This window comes from Sarcophilus harrisii, chromosome 3 (assembly GCF_902635505.1).
Source record: "Sarcophilus harrisii chromosome 3, mSarHar1.11, whole genome shotgun sequence".
In the NCBI taxonomy this organism is placed as follows: domain Eukaryota; kingdom Metazoa; phylum Chordata; class Mammalia; order Dasyuromorphia; family Dasyuridae; genus Sarcophilus; species Sarcophilus harrisii.
In genome coordinates, this window is record NC_045428.1 from 497492264 (window position 1) to 497517801 (window position 25538).

Consider the following 25538-nt stretch of genomic DNA (forward strand, 5'->3'; position numbering starts at 1 on the left):
TGTACACGTGTCCTCCTTTGGCACATCAAGGATAAAGGTGTCCAGATTTTCATAAACATTTTGACTTCCTCAAGGTGCTTCAAGGTGAGAGCATATGTTCTCATGATGGTATAGGCGGTAATTGCAATATTCCTCCTTTTGGTTGGCATACAAGTTTGTTGACTGGATTAGTTTCGATTTCAAACCTATACCACCTTCATGGTGCTTCCCATCACTACAGCCACTCCAGGAAAAATAAATGTATCCAACTCTTGACTTAGGTATGTTAGCCTTCAATTGCCAGCCTTGTTTCACTCAAAACTGCGATTTGGATGCAATACCTCCTGAGTTCTTTCACATCAAGAGCTCTTCAGCTTTCACATCTACCAGATTTCCTGTCCATAATTACAAGCACTCTCCATGTACTGATGGTGAGTGGAAATAATCTTCGTTTTGTGTGTGTGTGTGTGTGTGTGTGTGTTCTACTACATGGTGGAATCCCTCTGTCACAGTAACAGGCCAGTTGAGTGACAGAGACAATAGAGTAGGTACTTTTTCTAGTCCCTTCCTCATATCAGGACTGAATAGTTCAGTCCTTTAAAAAGTTTGTTCAGAGCTAATTTCAGCTCTGGATCCAGACAACTGGAACAATCATCACTGGGACATAATATATTAAAATTCCAAGTCACAACACACTTATCAGACTAACCCCCATGCCTCTCTCCCTCCTCCATACTAACTACTGACTTTTCCAGCCTCTTTAAATCCCAACTAAATTCCCATCTTCTAAAGTAAGCCTTTTCTGATTCCTCTAAATTCTAGTATCTTCCCTCTGTTAATTATTTTCTATTTATCCTGCACATGGCTTGCCTTGCATATATTTGTTTACAAGTTGTATCCTCCATTAGACTGTAAACTCCTCAAGGGCAAGGACTACCCTCTTTTTGTATTCTGAGCATTTAGCACAGTGCCTTTCCTTACCATACCTATTTTTATTGATGTTTCTGCTGATGGCATTGCCATATTCCCAGGTACACAGACACAGGACTTCCATCTCTCCTCTTTGATTCTTTCTTCTCTCTTGTCCTTTTCCTACCTCCTCTCCAATCAGGTCCCAAATCCAGTCAATTCTACCTCTCCCAGTATCTTTTTTTTTTTTTTTTTTTGCTAAGGCAATTGGGGTTAAGTGACTTGCCCAGGGTCACACAGCTAAGAAGTGTCTGAGGTCATATTTGAATTCAGATCCTCCTGACTTCAGGGCTGGTGCTCTATCCACTGCATCACCTAGCTGCCCTCTGGCAGTATCTTTCACAGCCACCCTCTCTCCATTAACCTCAGTACTCATTCATATCCTTATTGTTCCCCTTCTAGACTACCACAGTCAGCCTCTTAGTATCCAGTCTTCCCTCTTCACATTCTGGGCATACAACTAAGAACACAGCTTAATATATTCATCACAGCACAACCCTAGTCAAATCTCCAAAAGCACCCCCTGGATCCACATATCAAGTCCAAACTCCTTATCCTAGTATTTAAAGCCTTCTCTAAAATAGAAATGATAGGGTGGAGAGATCAATGGACAGAGCAAGGACCTGGTTTGAAGCTTGACTGTCTTCTGGGGTGACCATGTATTTCACTTTCCATCTTCTAAGCCTGTCACACTGAGGGTGGAAGGGGATAAACTAGATCCAAAGGCCCTTTTAGCTCTACATCTTAGGATCTTCACTTTTGTTCTTATCTCATTATTACTCCTTTTCATAAACTCCATCCAAATGTGACTTCTCTACTTTCCAAATAAATCCAGTGTTTTTTAGGTCTCTCAAGCTCATACCATTTCCCATGACTGAACCCCCCCCCCCTCCCCACACACACACACTTCTATCCACCTGCTGAAATCTTACTCCTTCTTCAAAGGCTGGTTTATTCTGTAAGATGAGTATTTTAGATTAGAAGATCTCTTAGCTATCCCCAAGATTTAAACAGATCACAGGATCAGTTAAGAACTGGAAGGAATCTTAACCAACATGCTCATTTTACAACTGAGGAAATTGAAGTCTTGATTAGGTGAACTGACTCACTGAGGTCACACAAGCAATTAAAGTGACAGATTTGGGTTTAGAACTCAGGTTCTTTCTGATAATAAAATCAACACTCTTTCCACTGCATCACTCAATGTGATGATCCTAGAAAAAAAAAAGAATAGGAATAGAAAATAGTGAAAGCAGCACTATTGTGCTAAGTACAAATACCTTTCATAAAAGTTTTCCAGGCAAGTGATGGGGGCTTTATTCTTTCTAAGGACAGACTCAAAGGAGGTCCTTAATTCATAATGGAGAGGAGGAGAAAGTGGTAGGAAAATTGCATGGAGTAAAGAAGAAACAACAATTTTCTAACTTGAAACAACTTTTTAGGCAAAGATTCAGTCAGTCTGATACACTTCTCAGAAAATCCTCAGGCACAATCAGACCCCATTTGAGGTTCTGTTTCTAAATTTTAGGAAAAGCCTTAACAAGATGGGGAATGTTCAGAGGATGACCAGGTTAGGAAGTGGAGATTGTGAAACCACAAGGTTCAGGTAAGTCTAAGAATGATGGGAACAAGATTGTTATCTTCAAACAGAGGAATTAGGAACACCATAGGGGCAGTGAGGTGAGAGGGAAATACAACTCTGCTCTATATAAGGAAAGACTTCCTAATAATCAGAAATGTCCAAATATGGAAGGGGCTGCTTCAGAAAGAAGTTTAAGCTTGCCTTCACTAGACATGGTCAAGACAGAATGACCACTAGTTGGGATGTCACTGAGGAGCCTGATCCGTTGGATAGGAAGTTGGATGAAATGTCCTCTGTTCCAGTATTCTATGGGAAACATGAGACCACACAGGAAAAAAAAATAAATAAATAAATACAAAGCCATACACCCTACACAAAAAAAGGTGGAGGAGGGAAGATTGAATTGTAAGGAAAAAAATAGAAAAGCCAAACTCAAAGTTTAACAAGAAACACTTTTATGACTTAAGCAACTGTTTGTCCATTTATGGGTTGGTAATATAAATAACCTCACTATTTCCTTTTTCATAACCTTGAAAAGGGGAAGAACACTACTTGGTTAAGTCACTTAAGAGTTCGGCTTTTTAAACTGTGATTCGCTACCCCATATGGGGTCTTGTAACAAAATGTGGGGGTCATGAAATCGTGATCAGTATTTGATTTGTATACCTATTTTATAGACCTAGGGACACAAGTAGAAAATTTAAGAAGCCCTGATCTAGAGAATGATCTTAAGTAGGTAATAATAAAGTCATTATTCGTGAATTTGAAGTTTGATATAACCTATCTCACTTATGAGGACTAAGAGAATGTATGTAAAAAGTTATATACATATAATATAATGTACATTACCTACTTTTACAGAAAAGGAGCTATATAAATGTCATATATATGTATACTACACATATATATATATACACAAACATACACACACGTATGTGTATAAGGACCTTTGATTTCATTAGAAAAGGAACTCCCAATGTGTAAACTCCTTCTACCAATGGAAATATTCAACTTTTTCCTAATTTATACTTTTAGTTATTTGAGCTCCTGAGAATATGACTTGTCATTGGTCATATAGCTAATTAAATAACTGAGACAGGATCTAAATATACTCCTGATTCCAAGTCTAGCATTCTGATTTCTATTACACATTACTTCTTTTAACAGCATATTCAAGTAAAAAAAAAAAAAAAAAAAAAACCTGGACTGGGAGTCAGAAAACTTAAGTTTTGGTCCTAACTTTGTTAATGATTCTTATGGGCGTAACCTTATTCCAGACCTCTGTCTCCTTATCTACGAGGTAAGGGGAAGGCATCTTCCAAAGTCACAGAATTTTTGAACTGGAATGGACCTTAGTGGCCAACTAGTACAACCTAAACATGAAAACAAATTCCTTCTATAACACCCCAAACTAGTGATCATCCAATCTTTCATTAAAGATTTTCAGCAAGGGGAATCTGATACAGCTAGAGGAGCTCATTCCATTTTGAGACAATTCTAATTGTTTACAAGTTTTCTCCTTCAAGCCTAAAAATGGCATTGCATTTTCTATTGATTATTCTTTGTTTTAGGGACAGTTAGGTGACACAGTGAATGGAGTGCTTTGGTATGGAGTCAGGAGAACTCAGCTTTGGGAATTCAAATCTGGTATCAGATACTGTGCCATATGATCTCAGGCAAGTTACTTAAGCCTGTTTGCCTCAGTTGTGTCATCTATAAAATGAGCTGGAAAAGAAAATAACAAATCACTCCAGTATCTCTGCCAAGAAAACCCTAAATGGGCTCATGGAGAATATGATTTAATAAAAAGAAAACAATGGTTGTGCCTTCTGAAGTCAAAGAAAACAAATCTAAATCCTTCTTCCATGACTGCCTTTCAAAAAATTCTCATGTCTCTCCTATGCCCAGGCTTCTTTTCTCTAGGATAAAGATCTCTAATTTCTTCAGCCAATACTTGGATGACACAAACTTGAGACCTTTCACCTTCCTGGTTACCCTTTGACTTTATGCCCTTATTTGAATATGATGCTCGGAACTTGAACATAGTGTTTCACTGAGGTCTTAGCAGGGTAAGGAAGCATAGGACTGCTCCTCAGGATCTATAAATAAGCTTTCTTGGATATCACATTCCACTAGGGATTCTTCATCTCATATTTTAAAAACTGGCTTCATAGCTGTAAAGCTTTACATTGATTCTTACTAAATTTCATCTTCAATTCAAATGTTTGAGCCTGCCAAAGTTTTCTTAGATATTGTTGTCTAAGGTTAGCATTCCTGTCTTAATAAAAATACATTCTGTATTCTCTGATCCTTTCTATCCCTGATAATCTTTATCCTAAGGTCTCTTTAAACTTTAAGGTTCTATGATTCTAATCTGAAAATATCAATATTTTTTTTTAAATTTTAATGCCCACAGCAGTTCCATTTGGTATAATGATTTGAAATCAATTAAGGCTAAAGTTGATAAGTAGAAGATAATGTTAGAGTGTATTAATTCTTTAGAATCCCTTATCATATTTCCTATAATTAAAACTCAAACATGGTACAGTATAAATAGCCCTAGATTGGTACTCAGATTTAAATTCTTGTTTCATTGCTACCACTTATTAGAATCAAAGTTTCAAAGATTTTTATGACTAGTGTCAACACATTTAAATGGTATACAACAGCTCCATCTATAGGTTACTAAGTCAAATGATTACTTAATTAGAAATAGCTATAATCATCACCGAAAAACCAACAAAACAGTATATCTTCTGAATTCTTATAATTTGAATCCTCGGTGTTCCTTTAGTTGGAATTTATTAACTACAATATCACAGTTTTAAAAAAACAGACGCAAAAATTAGGAGACTGCTGATGAATTCTACTTACAGTACTTCAGCACCAAAAAATTGGGCAGTTATGCTGATATATGTATATACAGGTCAACAATTTTTCAAAGTCTTAAAATGCTTATTTATAGTGAAATCTATATAAAACCATTAAAAACTTATTTTATTTACATTATTTTAAAAAAATGAAAAGTACTGTTTCCTTTTCCACAACTGGTCAAAACTGACTCTCTAACCCTCCAAGTCCATTTCCTTCCCCCACCCACCCCCTTTCTATCTGTGACATACAGTGATCACAAGACCCAAACATATTGCTTGAAAAGACTGTGCCCTAAGAAGGTAGAACACCTTTAAAACATAGTAAGCTTAGAATAGCAACTGAACGTTTGTACATTCACAAGGGGGTAGACAACCACATGAAAGAGGCGAATGTGTGAGTATACATATGTATGTGTGTTTTCTCAAATCCTTAGTTCAATATAAATGTGCAATTTCACAGTAAGAACTCATCCTGTAAATAATTATGATATTTTCCTAATTTGAATGAACATTTTCTTTAGGCTCAAAGTTTCTTTCCCTCCACATCACAGTGAAACATCCTCTCAGGTATATTCCAAAAATGTGTTCCTAAAGGAATTAAAAGGAGTATGTCAAAAAGGGCAAGGCCTGTTTTGAAATCTTTACATTTAAACAGAAAGTGAATAGTGCTGCCTGTGGCTCTAAGAATATTGTTTTGTAAATAAATTAGCATACAACTTGTGAAAGTATACAAGCCTCAAAGACAGCCATCAAATCCACATGTGACCAACAGTGAATGATCAAACCTCTTTTAAGGATCCCAAAAGAACTTTAGTGCTAATATATTTCTAAGTTTTTAGTAATTCAATATGAATTGGGCCAAGTGCAAAATCGTCACCAGCTCAACATTTCCTGGGGCTTTGCAAAAAATATATATATTTAAAACTGTCCCTGGTGTGCTTTTCTAAAAACACAATGTCCATTCATAGTCCTTTCCAATGGTATTTGTTCAGCAGATGCCAACTGAGAAACAAAAACAGGAAAAGTCTCTCTTCACTGCTGGACAAAGTTTTGTATCTGATTATAGTCCAAGAGAAGTTCAAACATCAGATCTCAAGTTGTTGCAGATTTGAATTTTTTTTTCCTTTTCCCTTTTTTTTTTAAACTTTATTTTATTCTTTTTTTTTTTTTTTAAAAAAAAAGGACATTCCACCCTTGTGAGTTTCAACTCAAGTTTTAAAATGGTGCTTTGGCAGCAACACCTTGGTGAAATGCACCTGTCATTTCAGGATTCCATGGCATAACTAACTGCAAAGTGCTCTCTATACATCAAAATACAAGGGATTCCCTGGACACCTGGGAAGGGAACCCAGCAGGTTTTTAAAGTGCACTCTGGTGTCCAAAACACTAGGACCGTTCGGCTGAATTCTGAGAAGGGCTGGGCTCTGTCCCCTCCTCTGTGCTGCTGTCCAAGTCCTGCTCCAGTACCGTCTCATCTTCATCCAGCTGTTGACTAGTGAAGTTATTGAGTTCAAGAAACCCACTGGGCTCTACCACCACATTGGAGCTGGAGTGACAAGGAATGGAATACTGAGGAATGGTCTGTAACAGAAGACACACATGACAAAGTTTTAACCTCTGCAATAGGCCAGGGGGTAGAATAGGGTGGGGGTCTTGGGGAATAAAGACTAAAGAGATAGTGACCACTAATAGGAGATCATCATGGAGGTTGGATATTGAATGTTTTTCAAAGGCATTTGCTAGAGGAATGGCATAAGATTAGAAGAGAGGAAAAGATCTGGAGATCCAGTTCTGACCTTATAATCACAGAATCTTAGAGCTCAAAGTGATTTTGGAGATTTAGTCTGATGGTCTCATTCTAGAGATGAAGATGAAGAAATTGAGACATACAGGGGGAAAACTCGTCATATAATGAGATGATAGCAGAGATAGACCAGATTAGATATTCTCTAAGATTCCTTACAAGCCAAAATGATATTTTATACTTTATATATGTGGGCATGTGTATGTTATGTCATAAAACTGAGGATGGAGTAACTGTGTTTAACTAAAGAAATATGTAAATAATCTTTTTTAAAAATACTATTATAATAGCATTTACTAAGACTTAACTTAGCTAACTTTCTTAGCTCATTTTTATTGATAAGGGTACATTTAAAGTAAAAAAAAAAAAAAAATCAAACCTGAAATATGCAGACTGCTGTGTGGGGTCAGAGACAGTTCGTGATATAAGAAATTATATATTAGATATAAGTAAATTATTTATTACATCATATCCTGATGGCAAGTGAACACACTCAAGTGCTGGTTCTATTTTGTTAATATCATTCTCCATAGTCAAAGAAAGGGAAAAAATCTAGCACTGGAGAATTACCACCTGCCTGGGAATCAGAGTTCTAGTCATGTCTATCCTACTAACTTGATTATGGAACTTAGAAGAGGGGCTAACGTCCTTTCTCAGGATCTCAGTATCCACATATATAAAATGAGATGATTGTGCTAACTTAATTAGAAAGCCCTTTAAAGTTCTAAAACTATTATTTATGGTCAGACTAACTACATATTTATAAAATGGCAATATGCCCTTTTAAACTTATTAAAATGCTATTCCTCCTAAATATGTAGTAATACCACATATTGTCTGAATAGCACTTTCAAATGAGATTATATATATATAGCATTTTCCAAACCTGAGAATACCATAAAAACACCAATAATTATTATTATTCCCTTAGAGAAATCAAAGTGTTTTTATAAATATCTTTCATTAATCCTTAAGGATCTTTTACTAAATTCTAATTTAGTGATTCTACTGTTTACAGAGACTATGTGTCACCAATATCCCTATGAAAGCTGAAGCCAATTCATGGATTGGTTAAGAACTGGAAGGGACCACAGAGCTCAAAAACCCATTGCTTTTAAAAGGTAAGCAAACAGAGGAGCCAAGTGGGGAAAGGACTTGTCCAGTAGGAGTAGCATGGCTATAACTGTGCCACAACTAAAGTCTTTTTAAGTCTCAACTCCCAGCATAGTCCTTTTTCTGTAACATAAAGCTCCTTAAAACATCTATTACAAAGAGGTAAAAACAATGTGGATAATTCAAATTATTTCTATTTAGTTTTAAAATAAATTATGAGTCTTATTTCCCCCATGGTCCATTTACCTACTTTGTTCCATTTTTCTTGAGCTAACATTAGTATTTTCACAAACTGACTGATGGTGGGCAAGGACCAGAAGAACAATAAGAAGGGAAGGTCTTACAACTGCATCATAGAGCATGACACAGAATGAATAATTATGGCTGACATTATTCTAAAATCTTAATTAACCAGAATTCATTATCCAATCTTTGACTAAATACTCCTAGACTCTTACTATTCTATGTCCTCTGAGAACAATGGTTTTAGAGTCAGAGGAGTTGGACTCAAATATTAATAACTCTGCCACTTAATGGCTGGCTTGCCCTTTATAAAACTTAGTTTCCTCATTTGTAAAATAATCATTAAGGTTTCTTTCAACCTTAAATCCAATGAACCAATGAGCCTTTGGTATTCTAATTTAAGAGCCATAAAGCTACAAATCAAAAGAAAATAAACAGGGTAACATCAAAAATTGAGATTGCTTCCTCCCATCCCCACCTATACACATAGCCCTACATTCTCTCTCACGCAGACACACACCCCTGTATACTTTCAGCCTTTTCTATTTCTCTTAAATCTACAATCACTGTACAATGATAAATAATGCCTAAAGTAAAGGATCAAAGGAACTGCAAGATAGCCATTCAAGAATAATATTCATTAGCCTATGTTTACCAGGCCAAGAAGTAAGATGCAGACACATTAAAAGTTAATATAACAATTAGAATTGAAACAAAAATATTTTATGGCTAGTTCTGGGTATAACAGAAATTTCTGAGTTAAAACTCGGGTCCAACCAAAAGAAGAAGGCCAGAATGAGGAGGGGACTCAAAACTATCTCATGTAGGAAACAACTAAAGGAACTGGGGAATATGCTATAAGGCATCCTGGAGGTGAGCAAAGGAAGTAAAGTAAACAGCCGTCTTCCCATGTCTAATAGATTGTCCTAGGGCAGAGTACATATATCTTGGTAAAAGTCAGAGGCAAAACCATGAGCAAGAGAAGCTGTTCTAGGGAGGTGGGGTTTAGTTCCAGAGAAGGAAGAACATTCTAATGACAGCAGCTAGCCAAAAAATGATTGGCTGCCTTCAGAGGCAGCATCTCTTCACAGATCACATCACAGTCTTTCAACACTGAAGGTCCTCACACTAAGATTAAAGGAGCCATAGTCAAGAAAGTTGTACAAGAATATTCATGCATTGATAACTGATTAGACTAGATAAACCTTGAGACAGTTTGATTCTGGGATTCTAGAATCCTACTCATCTATTCTCCAGATCAGTTAAATGACATTTCTACTGTATAATAAAATGCAAAAAGGCTAAGAATTAAGGTAATGGTACTTAAAAAATGCATGTAATTTAGTTCTCACGGAAAAAAAAGCTGGGGGACCACCTAAAAGGGTCTTAAACACTAGAGCTTTTTTGGCTCATATTAGCATCAACTTGCTGAAACAAGCTGAAATAAGTATGATGGATGGCTAAGTGTCTAATTATATAAACAAAGTCCTCAGTTCCCAAGAGTACTGTGGGAATTGAGTAACAGCTACAAGGTTTTTTGATCTTTTTTTTTTTTTTAAAAAAAAGGGGTTTATAACTAAATGGCATCTTCATTGATATCCTAAAAAGCACTTTCATCACATAATTTTTTTAAAAAACACCCTCTCTTTTCTCCTTGCTGCCACGGATTTAAAAGGTAAGTTTGTAACTTTCTAACAACACACATGCACAACCATTCTTCAAACATCCCCAGACGCTCTCACTTTCCTGCCCACTCTTACCTGGATAATAATTTCTGCAGGGCTTTCTTCAGCTTTCTTTTGGCCTATATTCTGAATACGTATGAATTGGCCTGTTGTAGGTACTCCTGGTGCTTCGATTTTCCGTGTTAAAGATGGGCCAATAGAAGAAGGACTTGAACAGGACTCTCTACATTTCTGTTGCTGAGGAGTAGAAGTCGCCAGCCCTACTGCCACTACCTGGGTAGAGGGTGATGAGTCTGCTTCACCAGGGAGTTTATTAGTGGCAATAGCCTTGTTGGGGGAATCCACTACCAAATGTTCTACATTTGTGTCAATCTGAGCTTCCATCATAGACATTTTCAAAATGTCTGAGACTGCTGTCTTCTCAGATGCCTGCATGGGAGATATGCCTGTCACTGGCACTGCCAGCTTAGGCACAGAATTGCCACCAGTTATCTTTGTAACAGTGGGAGGCTGCCGCCCCTCAAAGGTTATCTTTGTAACAGAGGATCCTTGAGTTATAATTGGCTGCTCCACCTGAAAATCAAATTTGGGTTTTGTGTGTTACAGCTAGGTCTCTTTGATTTAAACCTAATCAATATCACCTGGACAAAATGGCAAAATAAACATTTGTGACACGAGGAAGACAGTCTGAAGCTCAGTGTTTTAAATAAGGATAATATTTTTTAAAAAGAGGCTGGAGAAGGAGGGAAGAGGTTGAAAAACCCCTTAAATAGCCAGCCAAGGCTCCTAACAGGAAAAAGTCATAGCAGCCTCGTTTTCCTTTGGGATTTACATCCCCAAATGGAACACTATTGTCCCCTTTAAAAATAATGTCATATATGTTTATATATGTACACACTTTGGCCTTTTCAATAAAGGTCAAGAGAAGAGTTAATTTTTGATTTTGCCTTTTTTAAAAAAGATATATAGATTTAATCATGCCAAAGTCACTGATTTTTCTCAGTCTAAATTTTTTTTTGATTGCCCATATGTAATATTGCTTCTGCATAATAGGAGACAAATTTACTAGATGGTGATGTAAACTACAAAGGAAGACATACAATGGAGATCCTTAGGAGACTGCAGTGTACTCAGCTTTATTGCCACAGAAATAAAAATTTATGGGCATAGAAATGAATAATATTTTATACCTAAAAAAACAAAAATAAAAATAATTAGGGACATGGATGCCATGCACTGTTGGTCAATGTTGAAGTAATTTCATAAAAAAACAAAAAACAAAACAAAAAAACAAAAACAAAAACTGAAAAAAATCAAGTTCTGTGCGCTACCAATTTTTTTTCTTCCTATATTAATGAGTACATTTCTTTCCTACTTTCAACCTCCAGGCAGGACAAGTATTACCAGCGCAATGAGGTTGTGCGTTTTTTTTCCTCTTGCCAGGAGAAAGCCCCGCTACCATGCTTGGGCCGTGCGTGGTGTTTTCATTTTTTCCTTGAAAGAGCAGGCTAACTTTGCATGCTATCAATATTCCGTTACCTGGCTCGCCGGCTGTTTCTCAGAAGCTGTGGGGAGCTGCAGGGGGCCCTGTGAGGGCGGGGGCTGGGGCTGCACGTAGATTTTTGGCTGATTCGGTGCTTGCTGGAGTTTGGGGAGCTGCTGCTGCTGCTGCTGCTGTGTGGTTTTCACAGCCAGAACTTGTACTACAGTCTGTTGGGGCTGTGCCATTAGTGGGGGTAATTGCCTTTCCTTGACTCCCGGGTGATGCGAGGTGTGCTGTACCTCTGCCTTGATCTGGGCTTGTTCTGGCTGAAGGGGGGTGAGCTTTTGGTGTCTAATGGAAAGCTGGGGCATCTGTGGAAGTTTATGCTGGAGCTGATCAGCCTGCAGGTGGATGGTCTGCTTCTGTTTAGTCTGGAAGCACTGAAGGGTTTTAACTTGCAGTTGAGTCGGCTCCAGTTGGGGCTTCTGTGGTTTGGGGGCTTGTGACTGAGTCAAGGCTGATCTGTAAAACAGACCTGTCTGAGGGTCTAGAGTGTCCATCTCTTCCACCTCGCCTTCTTCAGTTCCAAGTTCCTCACTGTGTTTGGTAAAAGCTGTATGACTGCTTAATGCCTAGGGGGAAGGGAGAGGAACAAATTAGAAGCAATAAAAACACCTGCATTGCCACTTCTTCAGCTTCAAAAGGGCTGTGATTTCATCATTATGGATGTGTCCTCTGCTGATGCAGACAGCAACCCTTTAGAAGTCTTATTGGGCTGTCTTATGAGTTGCTATGGCCAAAAAGATTCATCTTCTGCTGGCGAACCCTCTGATGAAGAGCCTTCTACCCTCAGCTAGGCTTGTTCCTCCAACAAAGACACAGGATGTCACTGGGCTCATAAGCAAAGCTTCTCCAACTTGGTGAGAACTTGCCAGAGCCTGAACACCATTGGCACTATCTCTGAGAGCCCAGGTGCCCCTCTGTTGTACCCTTTTTAGAGACACAGAAGAATCCTTTTGTTCAAGTTGCATTACTACAAAATGTATAAAAGCCCTCAAATTAGTGGGTTAAGAGAGTCACTCAAAATTTGTCCAAGATTTGAAATCTTCAGAAGTCATAAAATGAGCCTTCAAAAAAAGTATGGTTTTAGAAGGAAACTGTCCCACTTATGTCAGAAAAATCATAATTTCTGCTGGGATCAACCTATGTTCTCTTTATTTCAAGGTGCATCCCCTACTGTATTTAACTGAAATGCATATCTTTGCCAGTATGAAATTGGCCAAGTCTTTGGGAGCTGTATTTTAGGACAGTGACAAGCTGGAGACTGTAGATGATCAGGGTGGTGAGGGAACTGGCAATTATGTCCTAGGATCAATTGGAGGAACTGGGGATGTTTAGTATGGAGAAAAGAAAACTAACACAGAGTTATGAGGGCCATCTCCAAGTATTTTAAGGGTTGTCTTGGAAAAGAGGGATTAGATTTGTTCTGTTTGGCCCCAGAGGGCAGAACTAGGAAAAATAAGTAGAAGTTGCAGAGAGATAGAGTTAGAATTCATGTAAGGAAAACCTTACAATAATCAGAGCTATTTTAAAGTGTGACAGGTTGCCTCAAGATATCATGGTTTTCACCATCACCGGAGTCACTCAAGCAGCAGATAACAGCTGGCTAGGAATGCTGTAGAAGGTAGTCAAGCAAGAACTATTCTAGACCATCTCTGAGGCCCCTTCCAACTCTGATTTTCTGATTTTCCCTTCCTGAAGCTGTCTCCTTCCTCTGGAAAAGGGGAGATCTGGATTAGAGGGTTTCTAAGATCCATTTCAGCACTGACATTCTAAGAGTTATATGTTATTATCACTCTGACAATACAGTTTCAAGTCCAAGGCTGCTTCTTTATTTTTTCTAAGGAGTTTATTTTTTTTCCCTTCTGTGATGTAGCTTATTTGCAATTATGATAAGCTACAGCAGGTGATACTATCATTCTGTGATCCTAACAAGAAGACACCTACCAAGCCCTTGCATTCAGGTTAGAATAATAGATGTATATACCACCAATGCTAGGCAGCACAGTGTAGTAGAAAAAGCAGTGAATTTAAAATCAGGAAACTCTGCCTCTCAGTGTTTTCTAAGAGTCCTTAGACAAATCATTCCTCATCTTTGAGCCTCAGTTTCCTTTTCTGAAAGCAGGAATAATTCTTGGAGTATCAACCTCAAGAATCAGCTGTAAACAATAAAGCATCTGTCAATTATTTTCTCAAGAGTTATTATCATTCTGATAAAAAAAAATTGGAAGATTTTATCTGAAAAATACCTTGACGTATCTAATTAGTCCCTGTTTTCCTTGATTTTTGAGTTACTTCTTCCCTGGTGGTCACCAAACCTGACAATGCTTTTTTTTCTTTAAAAAAAAAACAGGGTCTTCCATCTTGTCCAAGTTAGTTTAAGTACCTGTCATGGACTTCAGTCCAGCACCAGTCAGAAACAGTATAAGAGCCCTAAGCCGCTCCAATTCTGATCTAGACTGGTTCATCCCTCTTCATACAACCTTACAGTCACTTGCTCTTGGAAACTCACCATACTGATGCTTGATTTAGTGCAGTGATACAACTGATCAGTTCAGTTTGTGCAGCTCAGAATTCCTAAAGCTAAAGAAATCTACCAGCCTCAACTTCCCTAGTAGCCAGGATGATAGGCACACGCCACCACTGTGGATTAACTACCAAGGATTAACTATCAATTACAAAAAACAGCTAGACTATCAGACAAACCAAATGCTATTATGTTTTAGAACTTTACTCACCTCTAAGCTCCCTTAAGAGTAAAATAAATATAGGTTATCAGATCAAATGTGGGTCATCAGAGTGGACTTCATGATTTATTGAGCAGTAACAGCTCTTTAAAATATGAAAGCTCACTGCTAGGCAGAAAAGACTCTTCAACTACTAAATATTTTCAGGTTATTTATTTTCAAGAAAGTCAACTCTTCTATCGCTCCTCCTCTCTTTTGAAATAAATGAGTTATAGACATCACTGAATCATTTATACTTTCCAAACAGAACAACAGATATAAAGATATAGAAAGGTTGTAGGATCATAGATTTAGAGCTGGAAGGGATCTCAGAGATCATCTTGTTCTGTTTCCCCATCTCCCCAAACACAAGTCCCTAGAACAACATCCCTGACAAGATGCCTCTGATTTGTCAGCTTCAAGTAACAAAATATTGACTACTCCATGAGTCAGCCTATTCCAGTTTTGCACAGCAATGATTAGTTGGAAGTTTTTCCTTACACTGAGCTGCCCTCCAACTTCCACATACTGCTCCTAGTGCTGCTTTCCTTGGCTAAGTAGAGTAAGTTGATTCCTTTTTCAAAACATAACTTCTCAGATACCTGAAGACAGTGATCCTAAAGCAGGATGAAATCTTAAAACAGGGAAGGATTAGTTGCAGATGGTATGGAAGAGAAGGAATAAGGGGGTAGTTACAACCTGCTGCATGATGTGGGTAATGGCGCCTGTAGATGATGCAGGGATGGACTTGACCACCACCGAAGTCTGTGTAGCTGTTTGAGACTGGGCCACATGCTGAAGCAGAGTCCGCTGGGGCTGGGAGGACTGCTGATGGGGCTGGGAACGATGGCTAACTGCAAATACAGTAGGCAATGGTATTTCTTCAGAAATAACCACAGTATCTGAAACCACTAGTAGTTTTAAGCAAATGTACATGAGATTACATGGCAAAGGAAAGAAAGGCCCTTTGTGTTCCTAGCTTGGGAGAATAGATGTTTGAATGATCATTCCTCCAATTTTTTCAATGAGGCTTATTCCATTCACCTTATTGAGAACATCAGTCCCATATTGCTAAATACTTGCTAACCTGAATGTTTCCAAGATTAGTGTGGAGCTACATGGGCTTTAACTTTCTCAACACTCACCCCAAATTTAACTTTGAAATAGTTGGAAGTTTTTCCAAGCTGACTTCAGCATGACAATGCTTGGCATTCTCAGAGCTCTTGAAGAAGTGAGACATCATAGTGTAGTGGAGAGAACAGGGAACTTAAAAGAGTCAGATCTGGTTTCTAGATGTTGGATCAGAGGATTTAAATCTGAAATGGTCCTCAGAGATCATCTAGCCTGAGCCCCTCATTTTACAGAGAGGAGAAACAGAAATACAGAGAAAGGAAGTAATTTGCCCAAGCCACAAAAGGAGTAAGTGAAAGAGCTAGGATTCCAACCCAGACCCTCAGAATCCCAGTCTTGGGTTCTTTCCAGAATTCTGGCTCACCCACTTAATCAATGAAATGGCCTACACCTGTCCCTTAGACTCCTGGAGTCCCAATTTCCTCTTCTAGACAGGACAGGAGTAACGAATGATGCCTGCCCTGATTCCTTTAAAAAGCTATTGTGAGGAGCCAATGAGAAAATGGGTATTAAAAGCACTCTGGAAACTAGAAAGCCATAATACAAACAGGGAAAAATAAATGAGATGTGAAACAGCAGAAAATGAACTGTTCTTTCTTCTGATCCAGACAAAGCTCATTTGAAAATATAGGTTAAAGAAAAGAAGTTTGTTAAAACAGTAGTAGGAATAAGTTAAAAGTTCACATCAAAAGATGTTGATCTATTTTCTTTTATCAACTTTGATTTAAAAGTTTGAAAATAATTGGTAATATCTGATGCTTGCTGTTCTATGGGTTTTAGAAATATTTCATAAGGTATAGAAAAAGTGCTTCTGTACACAAAAAGCCCGTAATTTTTTTTATTTCATCTATATTCTGATGGTAGGAGTGCCCAGATTGCTATATATGTATATGTGTGTGTATGCATGCTTGTGTGTACACACACAGACACATATATACATATATACATACATACACATACACACACAGAGCACAGAGAATTGGTTTTATTCTTAGAAAGGTAATGCTGGGATATCTAGGAGGGAGGCAAACATAGAGGAAATTAATGTAGAAAATACCATTCTTATGACATTAAGATTGAAATCTGAAACCTCTCAAGTATTCCAGCACAATGAGAACAAAGTTAATCTATCCTTATTACACATTCCATATAAATTCAGGTGTATTTTTATATTAGTGGCATACAAAAACTTATACCATATAAAATTGTTAGCCTACATGATTACTGCTTTTATTTTCTTATTTAAATAAACATAGCAGAATTTTACATTTCACTGTGATACACACATATTTTTAAATTTATGCAATTTAACCAAAACTGTCATAGCCTTATGTCCTCAACCCAAAATAAATATCTGGGTTAGAGTTTGCATCAGAACAAGAACTCTTCTAAAATACTACTACAGTCACGCATATATAAAAATAAGCAGCCTACCCTAATGAACATCTCTAATAAAACATCAGGAGACATTAAAAGAAGTGGGGAAAAAAATAGATTATACTTCTGATAAAACCATAAGATAAAATGGAATGCATATTTGTGTCTTCTTTGCAAAATATTATTAACCCCTCTTAAAATAACTTTTAGTACATATGTGGCAGGAGAGACAAAAAGTACCAATGGCTAGGAAGTACACAGAAGGAGATAAAAAAGAGGCAGTTTAGTGTAGTGGTAACAGCACTACATTCAGAGTTAGAAGATTTGGTTTCCCATCCCAGTTTTCATAATTGCTAGCTAGGTGACATGGGCAAATCATTTCCCATCTCTGTGCTTCAGCATCTTCCCTGTATCCAACAGAGTTGTTAAGAAGAAAAGACTCATGTAAACTTTAAATGTTATAGAAACATGAGCTAAGACAAGAAGCCCAGTGGAAAGAATCCGAGATAGAGTCTGCTGACTTGGAGGATTCCAGTCCTTACACTTACAAACGGTATGAAAACAAGAACTAATGCTTCCAGAGTACTCATAAGGTTTGCAGAGCACTTCACAGATGTTAATTTACAGAATCCTCACAACAACTATGGGAGGGAGATGCTGTTATTATTCCTATTTTAGAATTGAGGAAACTGAGGCAGATAGAGGTTAATATTTGCATAGATAGCTTTACTAATAGCTAGTAAATGTTGGAGTCAGAATTTAAATTCAAGTCTTTTTGACCCCAGGCCTAGAATTTTATTCACTACATCACCCAGCTGCCTCAAAAATCTTTTATTAACTTTTCTAAGCCTTAGATGCCACATTTGTGTGCTAATAACCTCACAATATTGTTGTATGGAAAGTTTTTTGCAAATTATTAAACATAACACAAACATGAGCTGATATTATATAAATTTAAACTATTACTATTATCACTGGATGCTTTATTAACAAATCTTTTTTGGCCACGATTGACAAATAAGGGGAAAGTGAGTGTGGAAACAAAGAGAAGAAGAAATGAGAGCGATCTTAATTGAGCCACGTAGAAGGCTTACTCTGTTAATTAACATGCATTTGCTAAATGCCTACTATATCTAAATACTGTGATGATAGCTTCTTTCAAAATGGACAATGTTCATTTTTGAAAATGTCTTCTACTTCTTTACTTACAGTATTTCTTGCTCCCTTTCTTCAGGAGTTTATTCTTCCTCTATCTAATCAAATTAGATAGAATGTATCCATACAAAATATCTATTTTAACACCACCACTTTTCATCTATTATGGGACTAAGAGAAAAGTGTACTACTTACCTAAAAGGGGAAAAGCAACCTCTGTTCCCTCATCAGTGCGTTCTGAAAAAAAAAAAAAAGGAAAAAAAAAACCCACAGGTCATTTTCTATCTTTACTGTTATGTCATTTAGTTCTTCCCCAAGCATTTAGACTGATCCCCAAGCAAGCCTGCTACTGTTTTCTCAATCCTGATGTTAAATGTCTCCAAAGAGAAGGCTTTAAAAAAATTCACCTTTCCCTTTATGATTAGCATACATTCTCTCATTATTAATTTACTTTATTTTTTTTTAAAACAAAGTTTTTACTAGATTTTCTCCTTGGCGTAATTTCAGCCCATTATTCTTAATTATGGGTTCTGGAATAATGCCAAGTAATTCCTTTCCTTCTTTGGTATTAACATCCTTCAAATATTTAGAAGTTTATGTTCTCCCTTAATCATCACTTAAGAAAACCATGCAGACTAGAGTCTTTAAATATTGCCTCATAAGTTATTCCACTTTGCCCCTTAATTATTCACATTGCTATTCTCTGAACACCCTCCAATTTGCACAAACCTTTTGGGCAATGAAGTGTTCAGAACAGAAAACAATATTCCAGGTGTGGTCTCAACAGAGAAGGGGAAAGAGAAGCTATATTATCTTTCCTGTTTAACCTTTCTGTATATGCCATCCAAAAATCTCATTAGCTTTTTTGCTGCTAAAATGCATTTTAATCAAATATTTCATTTGCTTTCCACCATAACCCTTAGGCAGGTAGGGGGATTTGTGGCTATCCAGATTTCTCCTTTATATTAAATAACTGTGCTAGGATTTATTTGTTTTTCAATAGCTATAATAAAATATTTGATTCAAAATACTATTTTTCCCCCTGCATCTACGACCCTAAATATAGGGATTTGTTTATGATCATCTCACAATCTTATATTACTCACAAACTACATTAACATACTATCTGTCCTTTCTAGATGTTAATAACAGGGCATATTCTAAAACTGATACAAACTAGCACTGGAAGTATCCTGGAAGGAATACATGAATATTTATCCTTTCTTTCCTCCAGAATAATCATTAATACCATGAAATCCAAAACACATAGTATTGACTATGTGTATGGCACTGGGGATATAAATGCAGATAGAAGATAGACCCTGCTCTTGAGGAACTTCCAGTTCAATGAGAGCTAAAAACCTATTTCCACAGGTTTATAGTAAAAGGGAACACAAGGCAGGTTCAAACAGAAGAGGTGCTTTTCCAGTCTTAGGGTATGACTTTTCTGTCACTCACCAGTGGTGATATACTCAGTGACAAGTTCTGACTCCACCACAGCAATTGACGGACTCTCAGGAGAGCGCCGCTTTTCTTGGGCCATTTGAATAGGAACTGCCATTTGACTCAAGTCAATAGTGGCTTGTCTTGGTTTGGATTCCAATTTCTCTTTCACTGTTCAAGAGAGTTAGAAGGAATTTCATTTGCAGTTCAGACAAATAACCAAACTAGAGCAGCACCTGGGGATATGGAACAAAAATTTTCTAGAGCAAAGTCCTGGAAACTACTCAGTCAGTGGATAGAATAAAGAAGATCCTGAAGCACAGATATCAGAAACGATTTTTACATGTCACCTTAGCTAACAAGTATCAAAGCTGGGGTTAGAAATCAAGTTTTGTAACTCTGAATCTAGTGCCCCTGCTACTACTACCTATTAAACAATGCATGTTGAAGGAACTGGGCCATTTAGTTTAGAGGAACAACAATTTAAGGAGAATATGAACACTGATTCAAGTATTCAAGCACTGTCATGGGCAAAATAGTACAAGTTTTAAAGAGGCAGATGCAGTCTCAACATAATGAAAAACTTCCTAGCAATCTAAGAGTTATCCAAAAATGTAATAGGTTACTGAGGAAGTAAAGAGGGGTTCCCTCTGATCACAGGGTCATAGATTTAAAGGCAATTTTGTACAATACTCTCATTTTACATATGAGGAAATTGAGGCTCAGAGAAGTTAAGTTAACTGATCAACATCATACAGGTTGTAAGGAATACAGGTAAAGTTTTAACATAGGTTCTTTGATTACAAACAGAATTCTTTTCACTACACTCACACTTAACTCTTCAGGTAGAGGATGGAAGACTATTTGTTAGGGATATTACAGAGTAGATTTCTATTTAAGGTATAGTTTGAAGAAGATAACCTCTGAAACCTAGTCCAACTCTAAGACATTATGGGACTGCTTCTGGTTTTTCAAAAGCACACATCATGGCAAAATCTGGTGTGATTTTTTTCTTCTTTAGCTCTTCCTAGGGTGCCTGCTCCTGATTTTATTTGCCTAAAATCCTGGAGACCATATAAATGAAATTTATGTCTGCCCACAACTTTTTGAATTAGCCTTAACCATTTGTTTTGGTTTGTTTTCCTAAAACATAAAAATTAACCTCAAAAACAAATGAATAACAAGTCAGTTTTTCACATAATAGTATGTGTCAATGAATGAAAACATACAATTAAAAATAGCAAGTTTCTCAGTACTGCCAAGTTTTGTAGATACAGTGGCAGACAGGAAAAAAAAAAAAAGATATAGAAGAAGATCTCAGAAGGAAAAGTTATATTCCCCTTTACCTTGGTCCATCCACTGGACTTTGCATAATAAGAAAGCAAAGCAAGGGCTGGAGTCAGGAGAGCTGCATCTGACTCAGCTCTGCCCTTAAGGAGACTCAGTTTCTCTGGGGATAATGTTGTTCACATTACATCATGAGTTTATGATGAAGATCAGCATATGTAAAGGACACAAGGTTCACTGTGGGTATATAGCACTATACAGACTGTTTTTTATTTTTTAAGTCTGTGCTTATGAATTTGGATTAGGAATGCTGTAGAGCTAAGTGAGATGGGGAGAAATCAATACACTGGTAAAAAGGATTGTGTCAAGCAGGGCAGAATAGATAAGGAGTTGTTGTGTCTTGTTCTAGGCAAAGAATTTGAAGCCAGGCTATACATAGACAATAAACAACAAATAATAAACAATTAAATAATATGCCCATTCTTGGGGTTTCCTCAATTACAACTCTCCTGTGACCCAGAGCATAGCACTCTAAAGCTCAGAAGACAATTTCTGTGAAGTGCTGTGGCCAAATACAAACTCCCCAACATACCTAGTCTATTGTCAGGTTCATGTTCCCAGTCTTTCTAACATGATAGGCCCTGTAAGAACTCGTGGACCATGGCCACAGCCCTCAAAAAGACAGAATGACTGCTGCCACAAGGAGGCATCAAGACATACTGTGGCAGCCCAAGAATACGAGCTACATTAAACTAATCTAATCCCACAGAATTTTAATCCAAAAGACTTGTTGGATGCTTAGGAAAGACAGAAAATTCTCTCTATAATAAAACATTCACCAGACTCAGGTATGAGAGAGAGAGAGAGAGAGAGAGAGAGAGAGAGAGAGAGAGAGAGAGAGAGAGTGTGTGTGTGTGTGTGTGTGTGTAACTTGATGCCACACTAAAAGTAACTGAACTTTAATAACTGAACAAGATTTCACTACTCAAACTACTGGAAGACCTCCTTTGTCAAAGTTCTACTTTATAGATCCAGAAGAGTGTTTATATCAATAATACAATTTCTCTGCCATAATCTGAAAACACAGAGAAACTGGAGTCTAACAACAAGTTACTATGTGCACAGGAGGAATAAGAGTTATTCTGCATTACCTCAGAGGGCAGTCCTAGGACAAATGGGGGAAATCAACAAGTCCTCACAATGCACTGGATGCTGTCCACAAAGACCAAGATGAAACAGTTCCTGCACCCTCAAGGAGTTCATTCTCGACAGGGAAGAGACATGAACATAGATTTCAATTCAATGTAAGGAACAATTTTCTGATAATCAGAACTTTCCAACAAGGGGATGAGTAACCTTGGTAAGAAGGGACGTACCTTATGCTTGCTTGAGATCTCAAGTGGAAACCATCAATCAAACAGGCTTCACACATCTCAAGAAGGGGTAGGACTAACCAAGCTTCTGCAGTGCCTCTCCATCAAGAGCCTAGGCTAGGGGCAGAGGCTGCTATGGACGTAGTTTTAAGACTTCAAAATGGCTCAGATAACATCAGAAGAAAGGGAAGGAGACCCTCCATTCCTATTTCTCTATTCCTCTTGATTAAAAATAACAACTATCTTAAAGCCAATACCCAACAGACAGGCTCCTCAGTGTTTTGGAATATAATAGGGTTGCTCTGTTGAGCAAGAAGAGAAGAGAAGACTTTCATTTTTTTCTTTCTTCTGTCAACAATTTTGTTCTTTGTTCCTTTAGAGAGAACCTGCATGTGTCAGAGACAAACAGGTTGGATCAATGATGACAGGTGAGTACAAAGGAATGAAATATGCCCAAGATGCAACAATGAAAATATGACGAAAACCCATGAAGAGACGATGTGCTTCATTCAAGATAGCATGTGGATTCATACCTGTTGTCTGCTGGAGTTCTAAGAGAGCTTTGATTGTTGAAGTAGCTGACTGTGATTCACTGGATACATCCTGATAAATTATAGTAGGGCTAGTCTCCATTGCAATCTCATGTTCTGACCAATCCTGACGCCGGGAAGCAATTACATGAACTACAGGCTGGGAATCTGTTTTATATTAAGTTATAAAAACAAAACAAAAAAATCTTCATAAACAAAGATTTTTGTATAAAATCACTGGGTTGGTGTTTTTTTAACTTTTTTTTTTGTTTTACCTTGATGTTAGATGCAAATAACACAGAAAAAATAATCAAATTTATAAAGCTAATTTAGGGCTCACTAACTTCATTTCATACTTTATATGTGAGTGTTCACATGGATGTGCCTGCTCATATATACATGAAGACATATGTGTGGATAATAAATTATTTTTTATATTACCAAAATCTCTTTCTATTTCTGAAAACGACTTGTACATGAGAAGCAATGAAAGATGTTATTAAGGATACGCGTAGCCAAATAAGAAGGGCTGATCGTGTAATAACAAAACAATAATTGGCCTAAGTGAGAAAATGGCATCCTGAACATAATAAAAGAACCAGGAGAAGGAATGAAGCAGACTGTGGGACGCTCTACAGAAAACTTAACAATGAAAGTTATCTGGCAGTAAGCATATGGACAAGAGTTGAGAATGAAGTAAAAAGAAAGTGAAAATATAAACTCATAAAAATACTTAAAACATCTATTGAATAATATAGAAATTAATCAAGTTATTAATTGTTTCTTCTAGGGTAGTTGAAAAGACACTGTATTAGGGGTCTAATGCAGAAAAGTGCAATGTATAACTCCTGCCTCTTAGGAATGCAATTTCTCCACAACTGTGCAGCCCTGTGCCCCAAGGGCCACCACACAAGGGCACTGTAAAGTTTTCAATATCTGTCAGATATTATGTGAACAATTAGATGGAAGAAGTTCATCATTTTAACATTAAATCATACTTTGTTCTTTTTAATGATTTTTTGAGTATGTGAGATATGTTTTTGTTTACTTGTACTTTTGGCTATGTCAATAACTTCTCAAATTTTCTTGCTTGCTACATCATCTTTGTGAAATTGGATTTTTACTAAGCTGCTGTGGTTAAAAAGTTAGCACTGCAGGAAAACCAATAAGGAATAGGAAATGAAGGTGACAATGTCCAATATGATTTCAAAGTCTGAGAAGCTGAGCACTGTCCAACAGAAACCCATATATCAGTAGAAATTCTGCTTAAGAAGGAAAGGAAACTGCCCTTTTTTCTTTCACTTTGGGTGCATTATTTTTCAAAGAACTTATATTAGGACACAAAAATTTATTAAGCTGTTTGGCTCAAGTATTTCATAAACAAAATGCTTAGGTATTTCTTTTGATCTAGAGGCACTGTAAAAAATTACTAAGACACCACTAAAGGGTGCCAGAAACCAAGAAAGTTTGGGAACTTACATTAGAGAAGATAAAACATGCACACATAAGGATACCTAAAAATACAAGACATCAAGGGGTAATCATTCAGTGAACATTTATTGAGTACACTCTACTCTAGGAATCATTTCAAGTGCGAGGGACACAAGGGAAGGAAAAAGACAATCCCTAATCTCAAGAAGTTCTGAATCTGATGAGGGCAACAATATGCAATCAACAATGTACAAAAAAGCTATCTACAGATTAAACCGGAGATATCAACAGAAAGAAGGCCCTAGCATTAAAGGGGATGCAGGAAAAGTTTCTCATAGAAGATGTGCTTTTAATTAGGATTCTAAGCAAACCACAGAAGACAGGAAGCAGAGATGAAGAGGGAGAAATTTCAGGCATTCATTCAACCACTAACTGAGGCAGCAAGGTGTCAGTCATATAGTTGCTACAGTGCTGGACTTGGAGTCAGGAAGACCTGAGTTCAAACCTGATTCTAACACTTATTAGCTGTGTGGCTCTGGGCAAGTTACTTAATGTCTCTTAGGCTCAGTTTCCTCATCTGGAAAATAGAGGTAATAATTGTACCTATTCTACCCCTCAGGATTTGGGGATAGAATAACTGATAACATGTATAAAGTGTTTTGAAAATCTTATAGTGCTCTATATAAATGTTTGTTATAGTACTTGTTCCTGTATGCAAAATATTTTATTAGCTCCTGGGGGAATTAAAAAGTTTTGATAAAACATTCCTTGCCTTTCATAGAGTTCATAGTCAAACAAGAAAGAAGACATACAGATAATTAGAACACTGAATATCACATGCTAGATAAATGAAGTTGCAAACAAATTGCCATGTGAAGTCCTAAAAAGAAGGATCCAAAGGAGTCAAGGAAGGCTTCATGTTTTAAAAAAAAACATTTTAGTTGAGCTTGAGTTTGAGAGAATGAGTAGGAATCCTATAAGCAAAGGGAAGGAAGATTTTTCAGAACAGGATAGCCTGAGCAAAGATGAGGGTACTTAAAGTTTGGAGGTCAGAGGAAAGAAGTGAAAGGAAATAGCAAAGAACAGAATGGATCAATGATATTCTATTCAGCACACATAGGTGGGTAAATCCCAAATTGGCAGAGAAGTGTTATTCTGAAATGGAAAATACCATTCTCTGTGATGAAGCCAGAAGTTCTAAATCTCAAAAGCAAAATGAACTGGGTTCAACCCAGAGAGCTGTTGCTAAAGATAATATAGCTTAGAAGCTCTCTCACTCTCTCTTGATCTGTCT

The 25538-nt window shown here is 37.2% G+C and overlaps 1 protein-coding gene across 5 annotated transcripts in view; it reads right to left on the reverse strand.

Moving 5' to 3' along the window:
* Nucleotides 1-5280: 5280 nt before the first annotated feature.
* Nucleotides 5281-25538, reverse strand: part of EMSY (EMSY transcriptional repressor, BRCA2 interacting) — an 87037-nt gene continuing 66779 nt past the window's right edge. For 4 of the 5 annotated variants that reach the window (XM_023499686.2, XM_012545324.3, XM_023499685.2 and 1 more), the window contains 7 exons: nt 22817-22981; nt 19639-19794; nt 18376-18417; nt 15217-15371; nt 11788-12363; nt 10324-10821; nt 5281-6984 (listed from right to left, as the gene is read on the reverse strand). In XM_023499686.2, coding sequence (XP_023355454.1) covers nt 6790-6984; nt 10324-10821; nt 11788-12363; nt 15217-15371; nt 18376-18417; nt 19639-19794; nt 22817-22981 — 1787 coding nt within the window. In that variant the 3' untranslated portion in view covers nt 5281-6789. The remainder of the gene's footprint in view (nt 6985-10323; nt 10822-11787; nt 12364-15216; nt 15372-18375; nt 18418-19638; nt 19795-22816; nt 22982-25538) is intronic. The other variant, XM_023499687.2, reaches the window with a different exon arrangement.